General features: G+C 49.3%; 9 protein-coding genes across 9 annotated transcripts; 5 read left to right on the forward strand and 4 right to left on the reverse strand.

The window, feature by feature from the left end:
- Positions 1 to 715: 715 nt before the first annotated feature.
- On the reverse strand, positions 716 to 2,352 carry FSUBG_769 (allantoinase; the record flags this gene model as incomplete). Its single annotated transcript, XM_036686019.1, has 2 exons — positions 716 to 1,774; positions 1,825 to 2,352. The coding sequence occupies 2 exons, from the start codon at positions 2,350 to 2,352 to the stop codon at positions 716 to 718; spliced, it is 1,587 nt and encodes a 528-aa protein (XP_036543785.1).
- A 1,450-nt stretch (positions 2,353 to 3,802) lies between these two features.
- On the reverse strand, positions 3,803 to 5,253 carry FSUBG_770 (hexaprenyl pyrophosphate synthase mitochondrial; the record flags this gene model as incomplete). The annotated part of the gene is made up of 2 exons (XM_036686031.1): positions 3,803 to 3,964; positions 4,048 to 5,253. 2 exons carry the CDS (start codon positions 5,251 to 5,253, stop codon positions 3,803 to 3,805), a joined length of 1,368 nt encoding a protein of 455 aa, XP_036543786.1.
- Positions 5,254 to 5,734: 481 nt separating this feature from the next.
- Positions 5,735 to 6,627, forward strand: FSUBG_771 (vacuolar er assembly vma12; the record flags this gene model as incomplete). The annotated part of the gene is made up of 2 exons (XM_036686042.1): positions 5,735 to 6,034; positions 6,088 to 6,627. The coding sequence occupies 2 exons, from the start codon at positions 5,735 to 5,737 to the stop codon at positions 6,625 to 6,627; spliced, it is 840 nt and encodes a 279-aa protein (XP_036543787.1).
- A 543-nt stretch (positions 6,628 to 7,170) lies between these two features.
- Positions 7,171 to 7,981, forward strand: FSUBG_772 (vacuolar er assembly vma12; the record flags this gene model as incomplete). Its single annotated transcript, XM_036686053.1, has 2 exons — positions 7,171 to 7,196; positions 7,234 to 7,981. The coding sequence occupies 2 exons, from the start codon at positions 7,171 to 7,173 to the stop codon at positions 7,979 to 7,981; spliced, it is 774 nt and encodes a 257-aa protein (XP_036543788.1).
- Positions 7,982 to 10,300: 2,319 nt separating this feature from the next.
- Positions 10,301 to 10,702, reverse strand: FSUBG_773 (PNG1 with de-n-glycosylation function (n-glycanase); the record flags this gene model as incomplete). The annotated part of the gene is made up of 1 exon (XM_036686064.1): positions 10,301 to 10,702. One exon carries the CDS (start codon positions 10,700 to 10,702, stop codon positions 10,301 to 10,303), a length of 402 nt encoding a protein of 133 aa, XP_036543789.1.
- A 1,190-nt stretch (positions 10,703 to 11,892) lies between these two features.
- On the forward strand, positions 11,893 to 13,341 carry FSUBG_774 (uncharacterized protein; the record flags this gene model as incomplete). Its single annotated transcript, XM_036686075.1, has 1 exon — positions 11,893 to 13,341. One exon carries the CDS (start codon positions 11,893 to 11,895, stop codon positions 13,339 to 13,341), a length of 1,449 nt encoding a protein of 482 aa, XP_036543790.1.
- Positions 13,342 to 13,780: 439 nt separating this feature from the next.
- On the forward strand, positions 13,781 to 14,551 carry FSUBG_775 (emopamil-binding protein; the record flags this gene model as incomplete). Its single annotated transcript, XM_036686086.1, has 1 exon — positions 13,781 to 14,551. One exon carries the CDS (start codon positions 13,781 to 13,783, stop codon positions 14,549 to 14,551), a length of 771 nt encoding a protein of 256 aa, XP_036543791.1.
- Positions 14,552 to 15,284: 733 nt separating this feature from the next.
- On the reverse strand, positions 15,285 to 19,940 carry FSUBG_776 (glucose n-acetyltransferase 1; the record flags this gene model as incomplete). Its single annotated transcript, XM_036686096.1, has 11 exons — positions 15,285 to 15,407; positions 15,466 to 16,159; positions 16,208 to 16,532; positions 16,619 to 16,657; positions 16,838 to 17,120; positions 17,172 to 17,462; positions 17,509 to 17,663; positions 18,580 to 18,586; positions 18,640 to 18,687; positions 18,742 to 19,232; positions 19,283 to 19,940. The coding sequence occupies 11 exons, from the start codon at positions 19,938 to 19,940 to the stop codon at positions 15,285 to 15,287; spliced, it is 3,114 nt and encodes a 1,037-aa protein (XP_036543792.1).
- Positions 19,941 to 22,466: 2,526 nt separating this feature from the next.
- On the forward strand, positions 22,467 to 26,492 carry FSUBG_777 (ankyrin repeat; the record flags this gene model as incomplete). The annotated part of the gene is made up of 1 exon (XM_036686107.1): positions 22,467 to 26,492. One exon carries the CDS (start codon positions 22,467 to 22,469, stop codon positions 26,490 to 26,492), a length of 4,026 nt encoding a protein of 1,341 aa, XP_036543793.1.
- Between the last annotated feature and the right edge of the window lie 50 nt (positions 26,493 to 26,542).

The raw sequence follows: 26,542 nt of genomic DNA on the forward strand, positions 1-26,542 counted from the left end.
GAAAGGAAAAAAGAACTTTCGCTAACATGCCCTAAAGAAAACATGTTCTAGCGCTTGGCGTCCACTTCGGTTACGAAACGATGCAACCGTCTCTTTCGCCTAAGCCGAGGTTTTATTTTATTTTAAATAAATATTCGATGCGACTTAAGCGAGCTCTTTAACGATTTTCGCGAGGCAAGGTTTATTTCGTATAGCATGATGATACGGTAATCTCTAGCCGTTTAAAAGTGTTATCCGGGGTAGCTAATAAGAGTGTTGAATTGGACGATGCAAAGGAATTGCCATGACTCGAGATCGTGAGATTGACTGAGGGGAGGTACTAAGTTAAGGAGCTGCTTAATTCGTCAAATTTATTCACTGCTCATCTAGATCGAGGTCTCGATTCTTCTCATTCCGTCAATAGAAACAATTAACTAATCGGTTTCAATTGATCGGAGTAGAACCTCCAAATGCCTCACACCAAATCACAGAATGCATCGTCAACCCCACAATTTCTCCAAATCATGTTTCTTCGTGCTACGCTCAAGACGCATCAAAAGCTCACATGCACATAAAACACAATTCAATGACGCCACAATCTCATCAGTCTCCAATCTCATTACTCATGCTATTCAATAACAAAAACACAAAACCCAAGACGTAGATAATACTAAAGTACAGTTCTATCCGCCCCATCCAAGAACGCCCAAAATGCCATATCTCGTCATCAATCATTTCACAATGTTCGCTTCTCAGTGATGCTCTCTCCCAAAGGCTTGCCAACCACAAACCCAGAATTCGCCGCTCCAAGCTCAAAAACCTTGGTTCCACGCAGCCAAGTCTCCTTCACACGACCAGTGAACTGATGGCCCTCCCACGGTGAGCAGCGGTTCTTCCATCGCATATCACCCTGTGAAAATGTCCACTCGTCTGCATCGTCAAAGACACAGATATCTGCATCCATGCCCACTCTGATAGCGCCCTTGCGATGCGAGAGACCGACTTGGGCGGCTGTGGCTTGGCAGCAGAGACGAACAATGTCGGTGATGCTGGGTGTCTTGGAGAAGTCGCTGCGCTTCTTGGCTGCGGTGTAAAGGATGGGGAGACCAAGACCGACGGAAGAGATGCCGCCCCAGGCTGCGAAGAAATCACCACGTTCCTTCTCAGCCTTCTGAACCTCGGAGGATTGTGTCACATCGATGCCGGAGTCGTTGTGGGGGATGTTAGGTCGGTCGGCGTCGAGATGTTGAGGGAGGAGCTTGAGTTGAGGTGTGCAGGGTGAGTGATCCGACACAACAGTCTTGATACATGAGTCCTCAGCGACGAGCTCATCCCAAAGACCATCGCGATTCTTTCCCTCACGAATAGGAGGACAGCACTTGTGTCGAGTGTCGCCCTTTTCAATCTCCTCGGCCGTGAGACCGAGATAGTGGAAGCAAGTCTCGGCTGTGATGTTGATGCCTGCCTTGCGAGCTGCCTTGAGGATAGGAATGCACTGGGTAGCGGACAGATGAACGATGTGAAGGTGTAGTGAGGGGGCAATGTGTGCTTGGCTGAGAATCTCCTCGATGGCGTATGTTTCGAAAGCAGGGGGTCGAGATTCGAGGAAGGTCTTGTATGCAGTGAGTTCACCGGTGGGAGACAGGGGAGGTTCTGAGGTCTGAACGTCATCGCCGACGGATTGAGTGATGGGAGGGATCATTTCGGCGTGGAACATGAGTGTGGTAGGGCTGTCCTTGAGAGTCTCCATGGCGAGAGCGATATCCTTGGAAGATACAGCAGGGAACTCAGGGACCTATGATGAATGTCAGCTTGCGGTTTAACTTGACAAAACAAGAAACTTACACCAGACTCGATCAAGAATCCCTTAAATCCTCGAACGCCAGCTTCGACAAGGGGTCTCAGCTCATTAGCATTACCCGGAATAACACCACCATAGAACCCGACATCAACCCAGCACTGTCCTTGACTCGCCCTCAACTTCTCCTCAAACCCATGAAGGGTGGTAGTAGGAGGAATAGCATTCAGCGGCATGTCAACAACAGTAGTGACACCACCGCTGGCTGCAGCACGGGTACCAGTCCAAAAGCCCTCCCACTCCGTGCGACCAGGCTCGTTCAAGTGAACATGAGCGTCGACGAGACCGGGCAGGAGAAGCTTAGGAGTATGGTCGACATACTCGGTACCAGGGGGGAAGCTTGTTGAGGGGAGGACTTCGGGGATGACAGAGATGATCTTTCCGGTGATGGGGCTGACGACAATGGAAGCGGGAGTGACAACGAGAGAGTCATCAGGAAGAGTGACGACGACCCGAGAGGAGACAAGGACAGAGAGAGGACCCTCAGGGTATTGCTCAGCGTTTGAAGTTGTCATGATGGGCAGAGATAACGGTCGATGAACCAAACAGGGGTAAGAATAAAGAGAAGAAAAAAAAGAAAGAGAACGAAACTCAATCCGAAGCAAAAAAGATAAAGCTACAGCTTATCAAAAAATCCGGGGAATCCTAGTTTCTATCCCGTTTCGTCCTCGTGCTTCTCGCCGAGGTCTTTACTCGTTCTCTTATCCCTCTTATCTCTACACCTGATGGAGGGGCTGAGCACGGGATTGGTGGGGTTGTCCTGACGTGAAAGATAAGAAACAAAAAACGTCAGATGAGAGGGAGCACCAAGATAAGAGCAACAGGCTAAGATCGAGTGATCGGAGAATTTCCTTATCAAAGAGGACGAGACAATTGGGTCAAGTTAATGGATACAGAGAAGAAGAAGAAAAGCCACCCCCAGAATCCGGGAATGGCCTCGCTCTTATCGAGATTTCTCGGCTCGGGGAAATCATCGTACAATCGAATTTCATTATTCGATCAAAACCTCAGTTTCCAATTCCTGATCCCAGTTCCTGATCCCAGTTCCGGCTTTTCAGGTCCCACTTACAGAAAAGCTTAGCTTATCGAACCTCGAAAACGAGAATTTCAGGGTCCATCGGACACTGCCGACGTCCGCCTGGCCAATCAGACACTGAACCCTTTACGCCGATGGTGATTGAATCGAGTAACCATCGAGTAATGCCATCTTGGGATAGGTAAGTTCCCAACGGTGCGGCTTCGGATGATTTCGTTAGTTTTCGTTTTCTCATCCCTTGGACCCTTTCCTCGGTCGACTGAGGCTATTCGGGGTCTACAGTCAGCACATGTTCTCGTGTTCCAGGGCCGAATGACTACAGAACACGTTTTCATTACTCGATCAAAAGTCATCGTCGTTGGTGTTGGCCCCGCGGAAGTGCATGATCAGAGGTCTAGCTGAGGATTACTCGATCACCCAATTCGGCAACACTCCATCATCGCAGCGAGTATTACTCGATCATGAGCATGGGCTATTACTCGATCAAAACACCAAGTTCAGCCAGCATACACACATAATTCTCCATACCCGAGGTTACCAAAAGTCTAAAGCGTCATCTTTGAAGTTTGAACTCCCTTGCCAAGCTCCCTTGCCAAGCTCCCACGCCCTCTTATGACAACGTCAAGTGCAGTAAGTAAGTGAGTAAGAAACAGGTAACAATCATACACGCATCACTTTCCTGTCCCCGTCTAGACGTTCTCGTTCTGTAACAAAGGGAGTCTAAGCACAATCATACAGTAAGTACACCATCATGCCCCAGCTGACCAAAATCCCGCCCATGACTTTTTGACCAAAATGTTGCTTTTGTTCTCTCTTGTCCTCCGTCATGAAAAAAAAATGAAAAAAGAATAAATGTGATGCGATGTGATGTGATATTCGTACACGGCGTATATCCCGCCTTTTTCATCTCCTTAGTGTAGGTATGCCCGTTACTTCTGTCGCTTGAGCGACTTATGCGCCATCTCGATCAATCCGTCCTTAGCCTCACTCTCGGGGAATTCCGCAATCGAGGCAATAGCTTTATCCACGTATTCTTGCGCAAGAGCCCTCGTCTGCTCAATGCCGTCGCTCTGAAGAACCAACTCACGTGCCTGCACCATTGGTTATTAGCATGGATTATCTCCAACAGATGTGATTCGTCAGAAGAACAAAGAGTGAATGCAGCCTAACTTACCCTTTGTACGTCACCCTCCTGGGCAAACTTGCGGCCAACGAGGGCTCCGAGTTCCGGCATCTGCTTCCAGGCAAACAGCAGCGGTGCTGTCGCGAGACCCAGCTCCAAATCTGCCCCCGCAGGCTTACCCAGATCCGATCCGCTCTGTGTATAGTCCAAAAGGTCGTCTACCAACTGGAAAGCCAGTCCCAGGTTTCGTCCATACGAGTAAGCGGCGTCGACTGTCACAGCATCCGTGTTACCCAGCAAAGCGGCAGCTCGGCAAGACTTTGAGATAAGCGATGCGGTCTTAAGGTACGTCTTTTGCAGGTAGTATGTGACGGTCTCCTCCGACCACTTGGGATTCCTCTCGTCCCGCTCTGTGTTCTTGAGCTGCATGAACTCGCCCTCTACGAGGTTAGCGATAACAGTAGCCAGAAGCTCGACAACCTCTGGGTTTCGAAGACGAGCCAGCGCAACAGATGCCCTGCCCAGCAGGAAGTCACCCGCCAGAACAGCCATCTTGTTGCCAAATTCCAAATTTGCCGAGGGCGAACCACGTCGAGAAATAGAGTGATCGATAACGTCATCGTGAAGAAGAGAGGCCGTGTGGATCAGCTCCGTGATTTCGGCAAGTCGTCGTTGGCTGGGAAGAATATCGGAGTTTGCATCGGGGACTTCTTGTTCGAGAGATGATAGAGGCTGAGCAGAAGGGTTCACATCGGCGAGGATCTGAGCTGGCGATATCGAGGTGTCGACGCCACGGTGGGTAACTATAGGAGCCGTAGGAGGAGTCTTTGGGCAGAGATATGTAGCTCTACTCATGAGGAGAACGATCAATGGTCTGACATGCTTGCCCTCAGCCTGGGTATAATATTTGGCAGCACGGTCAAGCGAAGGATGGCCTGAACCGAGGAGTTTTCGAATATTGCCCGTGAGGAACTTCATCTCTTTGGCGACAGTCCGCAGAGGATCGACATGCATTGCATCCTTGGAAGCCTTCTTAACGACATTGCTTACGACATTGGAAGCGACCTGAACAGCCGCACCCCAGGCTGAGTCCCTTCGAGGACTAGTATGCAACGAAGCGCTGTGTATCCTCGAGGGAGATCGACTGACAGTCAATTGTCTGCACAGAGCGCAAGCTGGAGCAGCAGGACTTGTCCTCGTCCACAAGGCCTGTCTGTTCATGGTGCCGCGCACCACCGAGGCCCCCGGACGGAGCATCGTAGCGGAGCTATATGGATAAATTCCCGAAGTGAATGAATCGACTGTTATAACGGCATTCGTTTAATTGTATCGCTTTGTCCGGGTCGTTCGTAGGCGGGTTGGTAGTTTTTCAGATCGTCAATGGCGAGGGAAATTTTGTTCGATGGCTGTTGGATTCTCGATTGATCCGATTCTCTAAACTTTTCCAGCTCTAGCTGTGTTCTGCTAAGCCGGGGGGATTGCGGGTCCGTTCGGCGAGCAGCCGATAACAGGCCGTCAAAAGGCAGGATGTGATTGGACGGATTGGGTATGGGGCCGTTGAGCTAAGCGTCAGCGGATGAATCGCTACGGAACTGGCCTGGAAATAGCAGATGCCTGTTGACCAAGCTTTGGCCTTTGATACGTTTCAGTCAAGCATCAACATCAGTTCATGACGACGTTGCTACTACTGAGCTTGTACCGGCTATTTTAACACAATAATTTGTTTAGGAGGTGCACCATGGTGCTACTTACAATGACGTCCTCTATTCTGGAGGCGTTGTCGCTTGTCGAAGCTACAGAAACACCACAAATCGAAGATCACGACGAAACAGAGGAACAAGAATCACAGCAACCCACCCAAGAATCTACCCAAGAACCTACCTTGGACGACCCGAAACTTGGAAATCCCATATCGCATGGCCAAATAGTTGATCTGTGGAAACAACTGAAAGCCCAAGGCAGCTCAAACTTCTCCCTCGAACAACTCCTCCGCGGCGCATCCGTCTACATCCCTCCTCCGCCTCCCAAACCCGAACCCGTAAGCCATCCCAAATCTCTCCTCTTCTCCTTTCCTCATACTGAAAACTGCAGTCCCCTGAATACAAAGCCCTAATGGCCCGTCTTCGCCGTGAAGAAGAAGCCCGTAGCTACGAACGAATGATAAACCCCCCTCCCCAACACGAAACCTTCAAAGACCACTTCCCTTCCAGCGCCGCCTCCTTCGCCGCCGCAAACCGACCAACATCTTCCGCAGACCTCGGCGACGACGACATGGCGATGGAAGAAGTGCACAAGCAAGTCACGCTGATCATCAACTTCCTCGTCAGCATCGCCGGCGTCGCGGGAACATTATGGGTTACAGCGCGGTGGTGGAGTTTGCCGGCACGCATGTTTCTGACGATGGGGGGGAGTATTCTCGTTGCTATAGCGGAGGTTGTGGTGTATAATGCGTATATTTGGAAGATGGACCAGGGGAGGAAGAAGCATGGGAAGGTAAAGGAGGTCAGGGAGGTTGTTGAGAGTTGGGTGCTGGGGAAGGACGAGGACGAGAAGAGTGTTTTGATCAAGGAGAAGGATAGGACGGAAGATGGAGTGAGGAAACGAAAGATGGAAGCGAAGGTCGAGACATAATCTAAGCATATACTGCAATATTAATATTTAATTACGAGAGAATGAGAATATCAGCTTCATAACTGGCACTGCGATATTCGCTTCGCATCGATATCGATATCGAAGCTTCTTCGCAATTCCCAGATTCGATACAGAAACTTTACTCGGCAACAGCATGTTCATGACTTCGAGCAAAAGCACAGGCATTGGGTAGCAGTCATGATGGCGGTGATATCATGGCTCGGGACCATGTGACTGCGCGCCAGACGCGTCTCGACGCGTCTTCCCAGTTTAGTGGGGCTTCTGTCACTTTAATTGTTTCTCTCCTCGACACGCCTCAATTTCGAGGTCAAGACTTGATCCATTGTTCATTTAGTTAACTTATTTCTTTCATTCTTCCGGTCTCTTTTTTTCCTCATATTAATTGTATATAACCTTTTATACTCACCCGACTTTATACGGGACTGCAGTGTAGCCTGTTCAAGTGCATCACCACACGATAGCAACACAGATTTGGGTTGATGTCGGACAGCATGATAATTAATTGAAGCGCGAACCCTCACAATGTACGATTCTTCAGCTCTTATCGTGTCAGTGGAGATGTGCTGACTCAATCAGGTGTGCAAGCCCAGCGCCATCGGTATCGCGATCACGCGCCAAACCATTACGAACATATGGCAAACGAAGCATTCGAGACGATTCGCCGAAAGAGCCAAACACCAAGAAACGAAGGTTATCAGCAGAAGCAACAACTTCTGAGCCGACATCCAAAGGCACAGACACGGCGCCGCTGAAGAAGGTCACGAAAGAGGCGAAGAACACACCTGAATCGACAACAACGAACAAAATTATCGCCGAGCCAGTCAAGAAGGGGTCAATACTGAACTTCTTCAAACCTGTACCTCCATCATCTACAGTTACTTCCAGTCCAAAGAGCGACGAGCCTCAACCCGAATCGACACCCCCATCCTCACCACCACAACCCCCAAAGATAGAACCCCGAAAGAAACCGCGCTTATTACGCTTCCGCGGTACATCAACCCCATTACTAGATGACGAGAACACGGGAGGTGATATACAAGGCGAGGATACAGAAGCCGAAGATTCTGGCACCAGATCCACTCGGCCCGCTGTTCAAGAGAGCTCCTTGAATCGAGAACAGAACACAAACGACTCAAAGCCAGGAAAGAGAGGGAAGACGAAAACACCAACCGTACAAACGACACTGAATTTATCCTTGCAAGCAGCGTTTTCGGAGTGCAAGGTGTGCAATACTGTGTGGAATCCGCGGTATCCAGATGATGTGAAGTTTCATACGAAACAGCACGCGGCTGTTCTGAGGGCGAAGAAGAAGGAGAAGGAGAGTGAATTATAGAACTTGATACCCATTTATGAATGATGAATTGCATTGAACATTGAGTTTTTGTGTTGGTGTGACTGGATGCAAGGAGACTGTCTTACGGTTACAACTATCGAAGGGGACGTAAAGATAGAGAAAGGGGGATTCTGCCAACTAAGAAAACAAATCTGAAGAAAGTAAAAGTAAGCTCTGGAACTTCGTAGCCCGAGCCTGACTGAGGAACACAAAAATTCTGAAATATGCGTGCCAACTAGTTTCCTAGAGTAATTCCCCTCCTGATTCATAATACATAATACACCGTGAGCTTAGTTCAGTCACGGAGTGAGTACAGGATAATAATGAAAGTGCCTATCTTAACCATCACCCAAGCAGGCAAAAGTCCAGAAGAACATCACACGGGCGGACCCAAACTCATCCGAAAAGGAGATTCATCCCAAGCAATAAAAGAAACATGCTTTCGGGTCAGCTGGTCACTTAAACGTCTCGTTTAATCTACTGTGTCAAGGATGTTAAGCACAGTGTCCCGACTTGCTGTTGAATAATAGCCTGTATCCTTCTCATGCTAGTCGGCCAAAATCATGCTTTCGAGCGCCAATTCCTAGAGTCGTTCCTCTGGTCGACGAAGCGGAGGTTCTACCACTTCGCTTGTGGGTTGAAGGGCGGGAGTCCTCCGTATGAAGTCATTCACGCTGTTATGCAAAAGCCCCATTGACTGGCCAGCGATGTTTGGAACTAGTGAAAGACCATACATAGATATTGTTGCGTATGGATTGTCGACTGTCGCTGCCCGTCTGATCCTGGCCAAATTGCTTTTGATATTTGCCGTCCAGCCATGTGCTCTTTCATTTCCTTCTTGTCAAACTTGCGCCAGCAACGCAAACAAACAGCAACACCATGGCGTCTGAAGCCTGCAAAGTCTCTATCATTCCATTCAGATAGCGAACTGCATTTCACGCGGTCGCCTTCCACTTTCACAAATGGATTAGAGCTCTGACAGCCTGCTGAGTATTTGCGAGCTATATACTGCGGGTTGCATCTACGAATGAGCCCATGGTGATCGATGGCATGTGAGATAAGATGTGATATTTTGGAACTCTGGCCGCTATATGCATGCGTGCCAACTGACGAGAATCGCTTCGGGTCGAACAGCCACAAGAAGCAGGTTTCAGAAGCATCTGCAAAATCCTGAGGCAGAACTGGTCTGCGTGAAAGACTACCTGTTGCCTCACCCCGTTGTGCAATTGATGAGCCAGGGTCGATATGAGAAGGTGAAGGTAGAATATCATAAGTTCGGCGTTGAGTGTCCTGTGTTACATCGACCCACGCTTCTTGCGAGAGTACTGCAGCTAGCTGGAGCCAACTTAAGTTTTACCCTAGCGAAGCAGTCGGTCCTGTGTCTTTATTGCGTGGTTGAGGTCCGGATGAAGCGGCTGAAATAGTTGACCAGTCTCGAGAGGGCAGCGAGTTTTTCGGGCCTTCCCTCATCATGGTTTCCACTGTCGTGGTATCTTGTCTTGTGTTCGAGTATAAGTCGGGATGGCTGAGACCTGGGTTGTTGCTGGAGCCATTGTTGGACTTCGATGTTGGACTCATGAAGCCTATCACGCTGTAGCTCTTCCAGCTCGAAAGCGCCAAGGTTTCTGATCGACAATATGCCGGGGTTCGTTGAGTCAGGGTGTAATCCTGTGCTCAGCTACAAATCACCCGTTGAGTGTTGTCCTTGCTCCTCTTGCTGCGGCATCCACATGAGGCCAACGCCAAGGCGAGCTTAAAAGTCTCTGGAAATCTTCCCAGCTGGAACAAGGTAGGCGATGCTCGTCCCAGGGCACCGGCAACGATGTGACCATAAAAGCGGTTATCGTATCTACCAAAGACTGCAGTTCCGCAATCTCCATCGTGTAAAGGCTTATCCAATTGTATGGGGAAAACTTCTTGAAAGGTGACCTGTTCAGGAAGGCGAATTTAGGATGGTGTGGCGGTAAGTCGCCCTCCGACTTGGGAACCTGGCGATGTCGTAGCAACAATACTGATGTCGTCTAACTCTATCTCCTCAATATTCGAGACCAGAGAGCCTGTGATCACGGACGACTTCTCAGCGCTTTGACCCTGCTTGAGGTCTCAATGAGAGCGTAGTCCAATGACGGATTACCTTCGGTCAGGGACCTGGTAGCATTTGCCATCTTGCAATATGATCGGGCCGGTTGTTGCTGGGCGTAAGGAGAAGTCGTGCGGGTTGACGACAAAGATTCACTTTCCCAGCGCAGGTTCTGGTCCGTCAGCCAGAACTGCTCCATCGACACCATAACCAAGAGGGAGGAGAGCCTCTATAGCTTCTTAAGGTAACTCTCTGATGACAGGGCGGTCGGGTAATGCCGAAACATCCCCAAGTCCTATACCAGGGTATTTGTCCATGATCTTACTGTCTCTGATGAGTTTCCTCAACTTCTTACGCGTCTTCGAGTCCGTGGAGCAAATCAAAATCTCCGGTGCTGCGTTCTCCTCGGTATGTCCAACCATATAGATAGACCACGACACTATATCAGCAGGGGGGATGTTGGAAGTCTCAAGACAATTTTTAATGTCTGGGCTCAATTCGCTAAACGCCAGACGGGCTGGACCAACTGCCTCCCAACAGCGATACCTGCCACCACGCAAGAATCCGATGAATGTACCTATAGAGTCTTCAGGGTTGTTCCATTTGTCATCCTGGAAACTCAGGATTCTAGAGAATGGCATTTTGTATCATTAGAAATAGGAAACAATGAGAAAATAAAGAAGACGGATAAGAATTCAAAGGCACCAGAGCCTGACAATCCCTCAGCGAGAAAAGAGCCCATGTCTGACTTTATTACAGTAAGAGTAACGCCAGCTGACCTTACCCCGCATGTCATACATATTGCTGTGTTGTGTACTCCGTAGTGTTGAGATGCGACAGGACCAAAAGGGAAGACGTCCCTTTCAGGGGTATGCGGGTGAGTTAGGCCTGTACCTTTTAACATGTGGTGGCGGTGCAGCTAGCATTCGGGGGCCTCAAATTCAACCTTAGACTGACGGCGAACCACTGATTTAAGACTAGCTGTGATCTTCAGGACAAATTGGCTCTGTCTTTACTTTCTATAGCAGGGATCAAAGTGAAGATGTGTACCCATTTGCTCTCCAGCCGACCGGCGAAATATGCCGGAACTCGCTCACTCTCATACCTCCTTTAGGGTGAGCCAGGCACCTGCAGATTGTGGGCATGAGGCTGACTCCAAATAAATTGTTGCATATTATTGTTCTTAATTGGCTTCTTCATCGCATCCTGGCAGTGGCGTTGATAAAGCCAGTGTTGTGTTGTACATGGGTCGTTTGGGGCGTGCTACTGCCGGGTAGGGCTGAGCCAATCTGCACCGTCGATCACCGTTCCTTCAAGGCAAAGGGGAACAATTGGGAGTTTGATCCTTTGTGATCAAAACAATTGAGCTATTCGGGATTAATTTGCTATAAACTTATGAACAGAGTCGAATCTTGGAGCGATATTTCTAGTCCTGAAATGTTGTCCTCAGACCTTCGCCATGCACTTATGCTTAAAAAGCCACAGCATAGCCTTGAATCTGACGACGCATAATTGTGACTTAGTGACAGATCCTGGTTCATAGCCCACTTCACGGCAACCTATACGTGGCTGTGCTGAAGATGGAATATACAAATGTCAGCCCAGCCTGTAATCCCAATCTCTTCAATAATTCAAGCCTCTAACTAAAATCATGCCAAGAAAAGCAGGGAATGGGTGCATTACATGTCGGTAAGTGTTGGTATTTCGCGAGCCTAAGTCTTTGACTAATGGGGCCAGCATTCGTCGTGTAAAATGCGACTTGGCGAAACCGTCGTGTCAAAGATGTTTAACTTCTAAACGTCAATGCGATGGATATCTCCCCGAGGATTCAATGGTTACACGACGTCAACTTGCAGAGGCAGCACGCCAGATGTCAGTAATTGGACCAATCTCGCAAGCATTATCTCAGTATCCATGGGATAGAAGTCGTTCAGCGTCACCGACGAATCTTACCCTGTTCGATGTGTTTCGCACATTAACAGCGCCGTCGACTGCATCGTTTATACCATCGCAGTTCTGGACGAGAGAGTTGCTCCAGCTTGCACATTCTGAGCCAGCAGTATGGCACGCTACACTAGCTCTGGGCGCGCTGCATCAACGGCATGAGTTGTTCTGGCAAGGTCGTGGGTGTCACAGCGGTGAGAAATTGTGGTCGCAGGCAAATGAGAATTATGGACGCGCGATAACGTGCGCGCGAGATGTGAAGGATCCAACACAACTGCTCGCATTGAGTCTTGCGCTTCTGTCCGTTACAAACATGATGGGTCGATGGTCCGAAAGTCAAGTCCACATCATGGCTGGTCATCGGTTGCTGAGTCAAGCAGGACATGGCTCCGAGACATCAGGTGCTGCGGAGATATTGACGCGGTTGGACTTGATGGCCATGACATTCTCCGATTCATCAGCGCCGTATCCTTATAAACTTGCGCCGAGAACGGTGTGGATCGATGAGTACATGAAGACCGCGGAGATAGAGAGCTATGGACAAGCAGGCACGGCGTTGTTCGGAATGATGAGAAGACTTATGATGTTGTCTGAGACGACGGCACCAGGAGATGAAGAGGGTGCTGCGAAAGACCTCGTGATGCTGCATCTCACAATGGAGGACCTCGCCTCGTGGGAGAACAAGATGGCCCAGTTCGAGAGGAAGCACCCGAATCCACACGACGAAACAGGCGCCGTGTCCATCAGAATGTATCACACAATGCTACGCATGTTCCTATCAGGAGGCGCTTTCGGCCCAGAAACACGATGGGACAGATTCCTAGGCCACTACGAACGCATCCTCACACTCGCAGAAACACTCTGGTCCAACACACCACCCTCCCAAGTCCAATCCCCTCTATCTTTAGAATCAGGCTTCATAGTGCCCGTCTTCATGGTCACCCAGCGCTGTCGGCATCCCTGGCTACGTCGTCGTGCGATTAGTTTCCTCTACAAGATCAAACGCCAAGAAGGAATGTGGCACAGCGACGGTGCAGCAGCAGTAGGTCAGCGAATAATGGAGATTGAAGGGCAGAAGTACTTTGCTAGCGATTTGGCTTCTCCGTTGGAGGCGATGGAGGATGTTCCTTGGGAGGCGTGGGCGGAGACGCAGGATATCCCTGCGAAGACAAGTTGGGCGGGCATAGAGAGGGTTCCGGAGAGGATGAGAATGAGGGAGACGTTGGTGATGGTTGATGCGGTTGAGAAGAGGCTTGAGTTATCGCTTATAATGAGTTCAGGAGATGATATTGGGGTTTTTGGAGAAGTGAAATCCGAGACTGTGGTGTTTGGGTAGAAAAAGAGTCAATCACAACAGCGTATCGACATTTTCGTATTCGAGTGACGCGTTCGTATTCGCATCTGCAACCTCAAAGAATATGTAAGATCGACGAACGGGCCCCGAGATTCCCGCTTCCCATTTATTTTTTCCGATATTCATTCCAGATTGACCAATGGGAGAGTTGAGAGATAATCCTTCTGTCGTGGGGATGGAAATGGTTCGATGGCGGATCTGGAGTTTCCGATGTTGCCAAGACGCCACTGTAAACGGTGTAAGATGTTTGGGTGGAGGGAAGGAGTAAGGCTGTAGTGAATCAATTTGTGTACCTAAGCTACAGACTTGAGTTGATTGGAGTATTTAAGAGAGACGTACTCAGCTTCGTCTTACAAACTACAACAACTTCAACTTGTCGCTCTTCCACTTCGACTTCACTTCTTACGCAAATACAGACACAATGGACAGTCTCATCGAAAGCGCCAACGCAACAGCCAAAATTCCCCTCCATCCATTCTGGCCATTGAACGCAGCCCTTCCTCAATATGCCGCCAACACACTATCCTCCCGCGCCCTCGTAGCATCCTTCGTCGTCGGCGCAAGTGTCATTCTCGGAGTCACACTATCGCTGATCCAACAATCTCGTCGAAAGCTATCAAAGACGGAGATCTTCATGACACTCTGGTTCGCCCTCTGCGGATGCATCCATTTGTTCTTCGAGGGTACTTACTCCCCTTCTGATACCGAGTTGGTAGTGGCGCTAATGGATCAATCAGGTTACTTCGCCGTCAACTTCGCCGACATCTCCAGCAGACAGTTCCTCTTCGCCCAGCTCTGGAAAGAATACTCCCTCTCAGACTCTCGCTACCTTACCCAAGATTCCTTCCTCGTCCCCATGGAAGCCATAACCGCCTTCCTCTGGGGTCCTATGTCGTTCTTTTGCGCATGGAGTATCGTCAAGCAACATCCTCTGCGACACCCGATCCAGCTGATCATCAGTGTTGGACAAATCTACGGCGATCTGCTGTACTTTGGTACCTGCTACTTCAACGAGATTGTTCATCGCATTGTGTACTGTCGCCCGGAGCAGTTTTACTTTTACATGTATTATGTTTTCTGTAATGCGATCTGGATTGTTGTTCCGATGGTTTGTGTGGTTCATAGCGTTGTTCAAACAAAGAGGGCTTTTGCAGAGGTTCAGGAGGCTGAGAGGGTGAAGAAGGGGATGTAAATGGGGTGGCAATGGAGGAGATAGGTGACATGGGCTGCGGAGGATGAAGTAGCAGTACCAAAAGTCGTTCCTTTTCACCCCTCGTTGGGAAGCTAATGAGAAGTGCTTCGAGAAAGATTGATATTCTATAAAAGTGATGCAAGACTTGAATACAGAGTCATCTTTTTAGCTTCCGAATTCCTCATATGTGCTTTTTATCGGTAGGAAAGCCTTTGGTTGAGCTGTTTCTCTCAAACGTGCTAGTATCACACATATACAATGAATAAACTAAATGGGGCAACAAACAGTCCTTAATTATCTAATGGAAAGGCCTACGTACATGTATTACAACTCATCAATGCTCAGGAGTTCCCATCCAAACGGCCGTGTACAAGGAGGAGAGCGGTCCCATAAACACATTTGTCGGCAGATATTAGGTAGACATGACCGTACCACGAATCGTTATCATCCCTCATGCGAATGTCAGAGGCAGCTCTGGTAAGACACAGAGACTCAGAAGCAAAAGGATAGACTTTGCGAAGGATCAGAACAGAAAGAAAAAAGATCATGAGAGTGTTTCAAGCTCATTCTTGAGTATAACCACCCGTTGGCGGCACGAGGGAGTTAAAACTAAGGGCCTTAACCAATAGGTAGGCCAGATGAGTTGTGTAGAAGGACCGTAATGGAGCGTAAGCGAATATCCAGTGTCGATGCACATCCGCAAGAACGATTGCACAGTTGAGGAAACAAAGCCTTAAACAGGAGTGTTGCCCTTTTGAGCTTCACGAGCTTTGGCGAGCGAGTGAAAGACTTGTGGCTGTTTCAGCCTCCCGTCTCCTCTCTTCGCCAGATTGGCATCTTGGAAATAGTCGAGATCCTATAATTTCTTGTCAATTTCTTGCAGTCCGAAGGTGTTGAAGAGGCGTATAACTTACTATTAACCATTTCGGATCAACAGCTGTGACTGAAGACAGGTATTGATAGGCGTTGTAAGAAAAGCCACCATAGATGACCCATTCATGGCGACATCCGACCAGGCTGCTATCAGGATCGAGGCCAGCTGGCCAGTTGCCATGGACAGTCCTGTACCAGTCTCGGCCAGCTGGGTCACGGATGGCGGAACGGTAAAAGAACGAGCGAGCCAGTGCTTTGCGGATGTTGACATCGTAGTCGGGACTCAGGAAGTCCGAGACGGCAGGCTGTTTACCGAAAAGATATTGGAAGGATTCTTCCAATTGCTGTCGTAGCCTGACCGCCTCCTCCAAAACACCTCGGTTGATGAATGCGTCCGCACACCATTCGTCCACAGCCTTATCAGCGTCCTTACCCATAAGATCCTGGAACTGATTTTTGGTTCTGACGTACGAATGAAATGCATTCATGAGGGTCATCTGATCCGACACCGGACAAAAGAAGCGTTGGCGGGCCAAGTCCGCCGCATAACGAAAAGGCTGGGGGCGAAGAAACATCGACTGCTGGGTGCTCTCAAGTGCAGCAATTGTAATCATTTCGTCACCACATCCCAGGCTCGACGCCTCGGCGAAAGCGTTATACCAAGCCGGGTGGATTGGCAGCTTTGCGGCCAGTTTGCCTTTGATCGTAATTGAGCCTTCTTCATCCAAGAAACCCCTGATATCTGTCTCAGCAAAGTATCACAAGCCAGATGTTGGTACTTACATCCAAAGGAGATCTTCAAACGCACGGAAGATGGGTTCCGGATGGGGAGGGTCAATAAAGTCGAAGTTCGCGAGATCGTGAAAGCCTAGAGCTTTGAGTTTCAGTACCATTTCTGACAGGTTACTTTGGAGGATACTGGGCGGTGTTGAAGGAAGAAGGATCTCGTCAAAATGCTTCTTCGTGTACATCCGATAACAGAAGCCTGGCCTGGTACGGCCGGCGCGCCCAGCACGCTGCCGCGCTGACGCTTTGGATATAGGCGTCGTTCTAAGGGTATCACATCCAAGTCGAGGGTGAGATCCGGGCTCCTTTACCAGGCCAGTATCTAGCAGTGTTGTTAGTGACCAGAAGCGAACAAAGATCCGGCCTTGTCCACTGAAGGTAGCAGACGAACGGAAGTGGATGACTTACCAATCACGTAAACAACACCATCGATTGTGATGCTCGCCTCTGCGATTTTTGTCGCAAGTATACATCGTCTCTTGTCCGATCACTTGAACACTCTGTCTTGTTCGTGTTGGGGTAAGAGAGAATACAGTGGCAGTACATCTAGATTAGACGTAGCTTTGCGCAGCTTGGCGCTGGCCTCCTCGCAGTCATCTGCTGTCGGAAGAAAAACGAGGATATCACCTTTGTTATCTTGCTCGTGGGTATGTTTGGCAGTGTGAAGGGCAAGGGATAGGTAGTCCTGGGTTGGATTTTCGATGTATCCAACCTCGATCGGAAAGATGCGACCGCTCACAGTAAACCGCTTAGCGCCAACAAAGTATTGCACAAACTTGTCAACTTCGAGGGTGGCAGACATGACGATGACCTTGAGGTCATCGCGGACAAGTAGAGCCTTCTTCAAGAGCGCCATCAAGATGTCTGTGTTGAGGGTGCGCTCGTGTGCTTCGTCGAGGATGACACAAGCCTAGTGAGCATGGGTTAGTGAGTGCACCAAGACGGAACGTCGGGGACTAACGTAGTCTGAGAACATGGGATCTGTTTTTGCCTGATGGAGGAGGATCCCATCTGTGGCGTAGCAGAGACGATTTTCCTTCGAGGTGCGTTTGTCGAAACGGATGGAATATCCAACCTCTTCGCCTAGCTTAACGTCCATCTCTTGCGCAACTCGCTGAGCTGCAGATCTTGCAGCCAGCCGTCTTGGCTGCGTACAGATAATTTTCTTATTGCTGGCGTATTCATCCCAAAAGACAAACTGGGGAATTTGTGTGGTTTTTCCCGCGCCAGTTTCGCTGGAAAGGACGATAACCTTGCAAACGTTAGGATGCAGATAAGAGAATAAGAATGAAAATCACCTTGTTACTATGGTAAGCACTAAGAAATTTCCGCCGCATGAAAGAGACTGGAAGCTTGCGGCGGGCTTCAAGTAGTTCGAAATACCGTGCCGAACGTTGCTTGTCTTTGCGCAGAGGATGGTCCTTGGCGTCCTCAAGCTTTGTAGCCTCATAGGCTGTTGTTTTGTTCCGTTTCAAAAGATCCATGATTCTTTCGAGTGACTGATGAGTCGACTCTAGTGGTCTCTAGAGTCGAGCTTGTGAGCTGATGCGGATAAGACAGGACAAAGATGGGCAAAGATGGTTTACGCGATGTTGTTCTCCGAGGGGGGAGAAGATGGGAGATTCCTGTGAATAAGCTTGCTTTCACTACCTCAGGTTTTGTTTATTGTAGGTTTCTGCCTCCATTATCCACCTACATTGGTAGGTGCCCTGCTGATTCATGATGGCTGGACCTCTGGCAACGAGCGGTGTCAGGCAGTGACAAGCGCCGAGACAGGGAAATAGAAGCTGACCTCCGATCTTTTACACAAAGCTTTCAGGCTGTAAGAAACACTCGTCCTCGAGTAACGAGGATTGGGCTTTACGATCGAGAACACGACAGTGTAGCGATGGGACAATAGGATGTTCCTGGGGAAGCATGCATATGATGCTAGGGATTGAGAGTCGGAAGGGAAGAAAGATTGATATATACAATATGGACTTAAAAGGCACAGTAAAGACTGACTATCATGATTTAGACCTGGGTCTTTTGAAGTGATATGCCAGCTTAATTATTATCGACTGGACGAAGTTGCCAGACAAAAGAATTGATGAAGATACATCGACCCCTGAGCGAATATCTGGCCACAGAGTTAACAAATACCAAATACTACATCTACACACAGTAGTCTGCAGACTGTACATAGAACAGGAAACCTCTGCAAACACGCGAAAATAGCACGGTTGGTCGTCTGCCAATGTCTAACATTTACTCATTTTATTCCTTTGTCACCTTAAACACCAAACATTTCTACGTGTACATGAACAATCACATAGCCCTCTTTGCCATTCTCTTCCAGTGTATCCATTTCTGCGATCCAAAAGACTCACAAACTCTCTGCAACTTGTTAGCAAGCGTAATTCACGAAGCTTAACAAGCATCAAACTCACCTCTCTATTATCCCTAAAATCAGTATAGAACCCATTCCAGATCTCCCTCTCCGCACAAGTCGTCTCATTCGTAGCACAATCCGGCTGATTCTGCAATCTCACCTCAGGGTCATTAATCCATGGCTTGGGAACAGGCCAGTCCGAAAAATGCACAAACTTGGCTTCGTTTAGTGCAGCGTTAGGATCCCACTGTGCCCTCTCACTACCGAGATATGCTGAATGGTCTTTGGCTCTGAACTCCGCGGTGAGCATGTCGTACTTCCTGTGAGGCAGGATAAGAGCGCTGTCGAGGTATAAACTGTTGACGATCTCCATGTCGTAGTCGTTTGGTCCAATGCTGTTCATCTTCTGGACAATGCGCTCGAATTCAACCTCGTCGGGTTGTATCAGCATGAGTTGGGAGGAGAGGATCTTCTTGGGTGGGTTGTCGTTGTAGAGCCAGTATGCGCGGGGCATGGCGACGGGACAAGGGGGGAGTTCGAAGAGTTCGTCCATGTGTTGGAGGACCGTGCTGTCTGAGTCGAGGGAGAGGACCCGTTCGTATTGGGTTTGGTTGAAGGCGAGGAGCTTAGTGAAGGAATCGGCCCAGGTTTCTAAGAAGAGTCAGAGAATATCGTGAAGTTGTAAATTGTGATGAACGTACCGTCCTGTCCATCGCGGTGTTGAATCTCAATGGGCTGAAGAGTGACGTTATACTCATCTCTTGCCCTGATGAGAAGCTTTCCACCATGCGAGCTTGCGTGCTCGGCCTCTGGGTCAAGCATCTCCTGCGGATACATCAACAGCCTGTCCGCCTTGCTTCCCAACCGATGCAGCGCCTCAAATATCATGACCGAGTTGCACAGATAATCCTCATTCGTCACGTACTGAATGTAAGCAAATCTAGACCAGTCGCCTCCATCATCATCATCATCATCATCAACAGTCTCATTCTCATGCTTCTCACCACTCATCTCCTGAAGATCCTCCTCATCCCAATCCCCATCGTCCTCGATGTTAACAAATGGAAGAAACTCATCATCATCAGCAAAGTCTCCAATCTCTCCCTTATTCTCGAGATCTTCGATATGCGCTGCTGAGGTCTGACGAGGTGTTGGAACGACAGTCGTCTCGAATGTCGGGATGTAGTCTTCGTCTTCATCAACAAAATCCAAGGCGTGATTCTTCCATCTCCCAGGATCGGGTGCAACTGCGTTGGAAAAGAGGGAGAGTTTGATGAGGGAGTAGAAGCATATCGTGATGATAGTAACGGGTGGTAAGATCCTGCAGAATCGCGACATGAGCGTTGATGCTACACCCATCTTGTATACCCAACTCTGCGACGAGAATTAGATAAAAGGAAATCTTCTTGCGGCTGCGAGAGAAAAGAACAATTGAGGTCAAGGCATTTTGACGTCGCGAACAGGAAATAGGGACTCGAAGCAAGGGAGGCCAAAGCCATGTATTAAGGGATTAGGTTTGATGAACACAACCCTTTGCAAGGCTGATGTGAAACCATGTCTCATAGTCAACTAATCAACATCCTTTCTGTCGATCAATGGTATCTAGAGACATGAAATATTTAGTTGATGTGGTTTGTCGTATTGGACACCATGCCAGATAACTGTATGTCTCAAAACGCCAAAAGAAACGAAAGAAAGGGAGACGCCCCAGAAAAGGGACTCGATAGCGCCATTCTTCATTCCAAATAAAAGGGGTCTAGATTCACACTTCTCAGGGAGGCAAGAAAATTGAAGACATTAAAAAATAACACTAAAATAACCTTAGTAAAGACTCCTCTAAGCTTAGGCTAGGTTTGCCTAAATATCTTCGTCGCTTTAGGATCAAAGTCCTAAGGTTTTTGCCTCATCCAGACACTCTCCCAGAAAAGCGACCAAAATTATGTCGAATCAAGTTTAGGTGCGTGCATTTTGCTTGACCTTTCTTAGGGCAAAAGCATGATGCACCAGAAATCCCTCACTACAACATTTGAACTAAGTCGTAGAAACGTAATTTTGAACCGATGATTGAGCTAACTACCACACATATCAGGTGCATGATATCTGTGGGTTTCGTTGAAGAATCAATGACTGCCAATGCTTAGTTCCAGACCAGCACGAGATGAGACATTTCCTGGGATGGGTCAAAAGCGCTCAATTAATCACTGGCATCTGCAGTAGATCTTTCTCATATGATATAATGTATCTTAATCTCCTTCCTTCTTCAATGGCAAATCGTCATCTTCTACAGTTTCATCTTAGTTCTCAAGATAACCTCCCTCCTGGCCTCGCACCCGGAAAACTCGCCCTCACAAGATAGAGCCGTTGACTTCATCGTGGACTTCTCCGACCAACCATCAATCGGGCTGAGGTACATACGACTCCTTCCATATACCATAGCTACAAACCCATTCTCAATTCCACGGTGCGGGCGCTTATTTCGTGTGGGAAGGATCGGGAAGGATTGACAGGCCGACTATTTAGTAAGGATGCATGCTGGAAGTGGGTGGAGATTGATGATTCAGCGTTGAAGAAACGGCCGGGCAGAATTGTTTAGAGTGCGTTGAGTTCAAAGTCAACGTTGAAGTTGATGGCCGAACATGATTCAATGTTGAGGAGGAAGGATGTGAATAATGGGCAAATTACACTCTCTTTGTACACTTACACTGTGGTCTCTCCCAATGCTATCTCACCTTCTTCGCCGTGTTCTCAATTTCCATGTCTAGCTTCGATTCTCGTAGTCTGCTCGGGAATCAGTTAGACCAGAACCTGTACTTAATGACCCAACCTCGACATCACTGGATGAGAAGATGTAGTGACACTTGACCTATGAATCTAAACGAGGTGATGAAACTCGGCTTATGACCTCTATCATCAGTGATGAAAAGCTTTGGGTTAATTTGGTATGGATTTGGTGAGCATTTGAGTTAGTTGTCTGATGCCCTGAGAAGTCTTGTTATTCTCTGAGTTGAACTTGTATGAGAATGTCCTCGCTTATGTTCCTACCTTGACTCTTAGCTTCCTTGACCGTGTTCTTTTGGCTCCCTAAAACTTGGTTGAATTAGCTCCTGTTTCATTTTATTACAGTCAATTCTATACTATTCTCATTTTTAGAGAGGTGATCGAGTTTCTGAGTAAGAGAATAAAACAAAACTGAGGGCCTCTACCCTAGGGAATGAAAAGCCTTCAGTTAACTTAGGTAAACTTAGTATAATTTAGTGTAGATTTAGAGGATCTTAGATTAATTATTTTTGGCACCTAACTTCACCGTTAGAAGTCTTCTTACACCCCGGGTGAGTAAACTCTTATATCTCTTCTGACAAACTCTTTCGCCTTTGTCAGTGGAGTGGTTAGATCGTCTACTTGACTCCCTCCCGTCAGTCCAATATCAGTTCCATGGTTCGGAAACAGCAGAAGGCTAGCTGTATCTCAAGGTTACGCGCTTCTTTAGAGAACTTCCCTTATCTGGAGCCAGAAGAGTCGTCTCCAAGGACCCGGCTACACTCGAAAGCTACAACTCGATCACCATCCACACCAACCATAGCAACATGGCCAAATTCGGCCTTGCGGACGTCAACAATTTCCGTGCATCACTGTTGGGGTGGGGTTGGTCGGGGGTTCAGGGGTTTGGTCGAACCAACAAGCGAATCATGGTGGTTGTCTAAGCGCTTTGGTGAGCCGTGCGACCTACACTGCATCTCTGAAACGGTTTGCTACAAATGTGTCAAACAACCTTGTGGCAGCTCTGATGTCGCGATGGTGCCGTTATCTTACCGTTCTACGCTTCAGTATTTGTCGATAATGAATTGGCGACTTTCATACCAGCCTCCATAACCCAGCAAACGAGAAATGGCATCACGAAACGACTACATTGTCGGTTGGGTCTGCGCCCTACCCTTGGTGGCAACTGCTGCCGAGGCGATGCTAGACTCCGTTCATCCCGATGGGCCCTTGGACCTGGATATAACTGACGATATCAAGTTTGTCTTTGGTAGACTCAATGGCTACGACATCGTGCTCGCATATCCGTCCCCCACGAATCAAGGAAATGGCTCAGCTGTGGAAATCGTTGAGCAGGTCCGTTTAGCTTTCAGGTCCATCCGGTTCATTCTCCTGATTGGATTAGGAGGAGGCGTTCCGCACACGAAGGAGAACATTTCCCCTGGGGATGTAGTTGTCGGAAGACCAGAGCCAGGTCGCTCTGGCCTGGTGCTGTACGAGGGAGGCCAGGTTCACTGGAATAGTGACGATGCGGGCAATGTCCGCTCCAGAGACTCGTCTGACAAGCCATCCTCCAGCCTTCTGACCGCGACGCGGAAAGTGGAAATGAACTCGATTCTTGGCAACAGTCATATGCGGACTTACATGAGCACCATCATTGATAAACAGCCCACGATATTCGCCCCGCCCGAGCTGGAGAAAGGCAGTACAGCCGGTGCAAATGACGGAGATAGGGACGTAAAGAGCTCGGGTGACAGAGGTGAAGGGAACGGACGCCATACTCATTCCTGGCAAGCGAGCACAGACCGGTTGCCCAAGGTCCATTACGGGCTTGTTGCAAGCTGTCAGCACCAATTGAGAGACTCCAAGACTCGTGATAGCCTGGCAGCAGACCACGGCATTCTCTGCTTCGAAACCGAAGCCTTTGGTTTACCCGACAACGGCCGTATCCAAGTCATCAGAGGGATATGCGGTTATTCCGATTCGTCCTTTAATGACGGGGAATGGAAAGGCTATGCCGCCGCTGCAGCGGCTGCGTACGCAAGAGAGCTCCTGATGTCAATGCCCACCGTCGCAAAGCCCGTAGCGCGGGAGATCGAAACCCGAGCAGCAGCATCCACCGTGCTTGATGCTCTACTATTGACCAGGCCAGAGGTGGACCGCAGCTCGTTGATCGCCCTGAAAGGACGCAGAGCTGATGGCACATGCGAGTGGCTCACACGACACGCAAACTACCAACGATGGGCCGCCGGTGACAGTCCCCCTCTGCTCTGGGTCTCGGGTGGTCCTGGAAAAGGGAAGACAATGCTGGCTATCTATGTAACCGAGCTGCTGCAACCAGAACAAGATTCGACAAAGGGAGTCCTTCTCTATTATTTCTGCAGTAACCGTGACAAGAACCGGAACTCAGCTGTTACTATCATGAGAGGAATTATACACCAATGGATCACCGCCGAGCCTCATCTGGCGCAGCACGTCAAGAGCTATTTCGACGGCTCTGAAACCATTAAATACACAATATCCAATTTTGTGACCCTATGGAGGGTCTTTCTCTCTCTGCTTCGCGAGACCACATCAAGCACCATTACCTGTGTGCTGGATGGCCTAGACGAATGTGAAAAGGGGTCGCTCCAACAGCTCCTGGATGCTCTGAGGAAATATCTATCTCAAAATGCAAGAGATAAAGAGTCGAAACTAAGACTGATTCTTCTCTCGCGCTCCCAGCCAGTACTACTGGAAAGCAAGCTTGGTCAGTTTTCCCGGGTCAGGTTGGACGAATCAGACATGGAGGTAGCCAAGGATGTCGAGAGATACATCGCATCCAAGGTTTCGGAGCTGGCCTTAGATCAAACCCTAACAGAGGACCAACTATCACAAGTGCGGCAGGCCTTGGTGGATGGCGCCGATGGCACCTTTCTCTGGGTCGGTTTCGTCGCGGACGAGCTCCAGGGGCGAAGTTGGCAAAAGATCCAGGATATACTCCACCGAATGCCTAAAGGCTTGGGCGGCGTTTACCAGCGACTACTACTGCAGGTTGAGGACAAGGAACGGCTGATTCCCATCCTGCAGTGGCTTGTGCTTGCTGCAAGACCCCTGGCCATCGATGAGCTCTGTATAGCAGCCAAGATTGCTCCATCTGTCGACCGTAACGCGGTCGAGGCTACACGGGATAGGCTCAACTCCTGCGGGCTTCTGGTCAAAGTCGACGGGGACGTAGCCAACCTCGTGCACGAGTCTGCCAAAGAGTTTTTCCAGAGCGATCAGGTTGATGAGCTGGAAGAGATCAGAATGTTTCGGATGGGTCCAGCTACCCACCGTGCGCTTATGGACGCTTGTCTGTCACTGATCGAGAACAGTCATGCTTCCCCAGGTGGCATCAGCGAGCAATCCCTCACCAAACCCCTCTTGGCCTACGCATGTCTTTACTGGCCCTATCACTTACAGCGCGCACAAGAACTGGTCGGTGACCGGTCTATGTTCACTCGTTCATTCTTCAAGCCCGAGACTCCGATCAGGGAAGACTGGTGGAAGTTCTACTGGGACAAGGAGCAGTATGGTGGAGCACCGCCCTCTTTTTCACTACTGCATCTCTCCTCATACCTGGATATTCCGGCTTGGACCAGGGTGTTGCTGGAACAAGACGCCGCGAAGCATAGCTCCCGCCACAGACTCGTTGCACGGAAAGATAACTACGGTCGGACTCCACTGTTCTGGGCCGCGACCCGGGGTCACAAAGATATCGTCGAGCTATTACTCAAGCATGGAGCCCCCGTAGGCTCCAAGGACCGGAGTAATATGACACCGCTACATATAGCGGTCACGGGAGGACACAAGGAGGTTGTGGCTCTTCTCCTTGAACATTCCGCCCCGATCGAAGCCAAGGCGAGCTATGGCGACACACCACTGATACGAGCCATCCAGGCCAACTCCAAAGAAATCGTCCAGCTCCTTCTGGAACATGGAGCGAGCATTGCTGAGCTGCCTATCGTCGGCACTAACCAGCGAAACCAGCAATCGATGACCATAGAAGAGAGGGCAGAACAGCTACTCGGGTTACAAGAACAACTCTTCGCGGCCAGATACGAGGAATCTTCGCGCCTCGTCGGGCTCACAATCAAGACACTCACCCTATCATTCCAATTTCAGCCCATCGCCAAACTTTTCAAGTTCTATCTCGAGCACTCCTCCATCGGCCGCTGGGAAGTGATGCACGTGCTCCAGGATCTAGTCAGAAACAACAAAATTGCGAGGCTGCGGAACTGGGCTCAAGCCTATATCGACTTTGGCATCCAACTGGTCCAGGCAGAGGACGCAAAGAACCTCGCCATCATGACGGATCTTTCGGTTCAGGTATTCCGTGTCGTCTCCACAGGTGACCTCGAGGCTCTATTGGTGATCGGCGTCCTCGTCGGCTCGAGCGTAATACTCGCCGCAGCCGAAAAGGGATGGTGGCCGGGCGTCGACATCTCGGCACGCACGTTCGCCCAGTTTGCTGCTCTAGCGTACCACAGAGACCGGGGTGAGTTCCTGCACTACGGCGTCCGGGAATTCCTCGTCGAGTTCGACGGCTGCATCCGTGGTGGAAGAAGGTCTGAGAGCGCGGCTCGGACTGTCGTTCTCTTCAGCACGCACTTCGCCATCATCGACACCAAGGAGACTCGTCCAATTGATTACTTTGCGACGATCATCGCAGAGTACTATGAAGGCTACGTCGGTACCGCTGACGAGGAGCGGCTCTTTAGTGACGCAACTCAAGCGTGCGCTGATGAGCTTGAGATCATTAGCAAAACACGCGATTCTCACAAACTACTGCTATTCGCCACCGCAATCCTGCAGTTTATCGAGCGCTGTTCCAAGGACATAGCCAAGGACCACTTCTTAAGCATGATACCAGCGTCATGCATGATACTCTGTCAACGAGACCATAAGCTTCATGCATGGCTTGTTGCCAAAGCAATACCGGAGACTATGAGTGTTTCAATATCGCAGCTGCCGGAGATGGCTCAAAGGCGTGCGTTCAAGGCTCTTGTTGAGTGCATTATCATTGGCAAGCAATACGGGCTGTCAGATCCCGTGGATCTACAACAGAGGCTCAGGCAAACTCCTAACATCAGTCACTATGTCAGTGAAACGCTGGAGGAAATTTTGTTTTGAACTGGTCTCACAAATTGGGGCGACACTGCAAGGTCCTAAAACAGAAGGAT

This window comes from Fusarium subglutinans (assembly GCF_013396075.1).
Source record: "Fusarium subglutinans strain NRRL 66333 chromosome Unknown NRRL66333_c0000003, whole genome shotgun sequence".
Classification (NCBI taxonomy): Eukaryota; Fungi; Ascomycota; class Sordariomycetes; order Hypocreales; family Nectriaceae; genus Fusarium; species Fusarium subglutinans.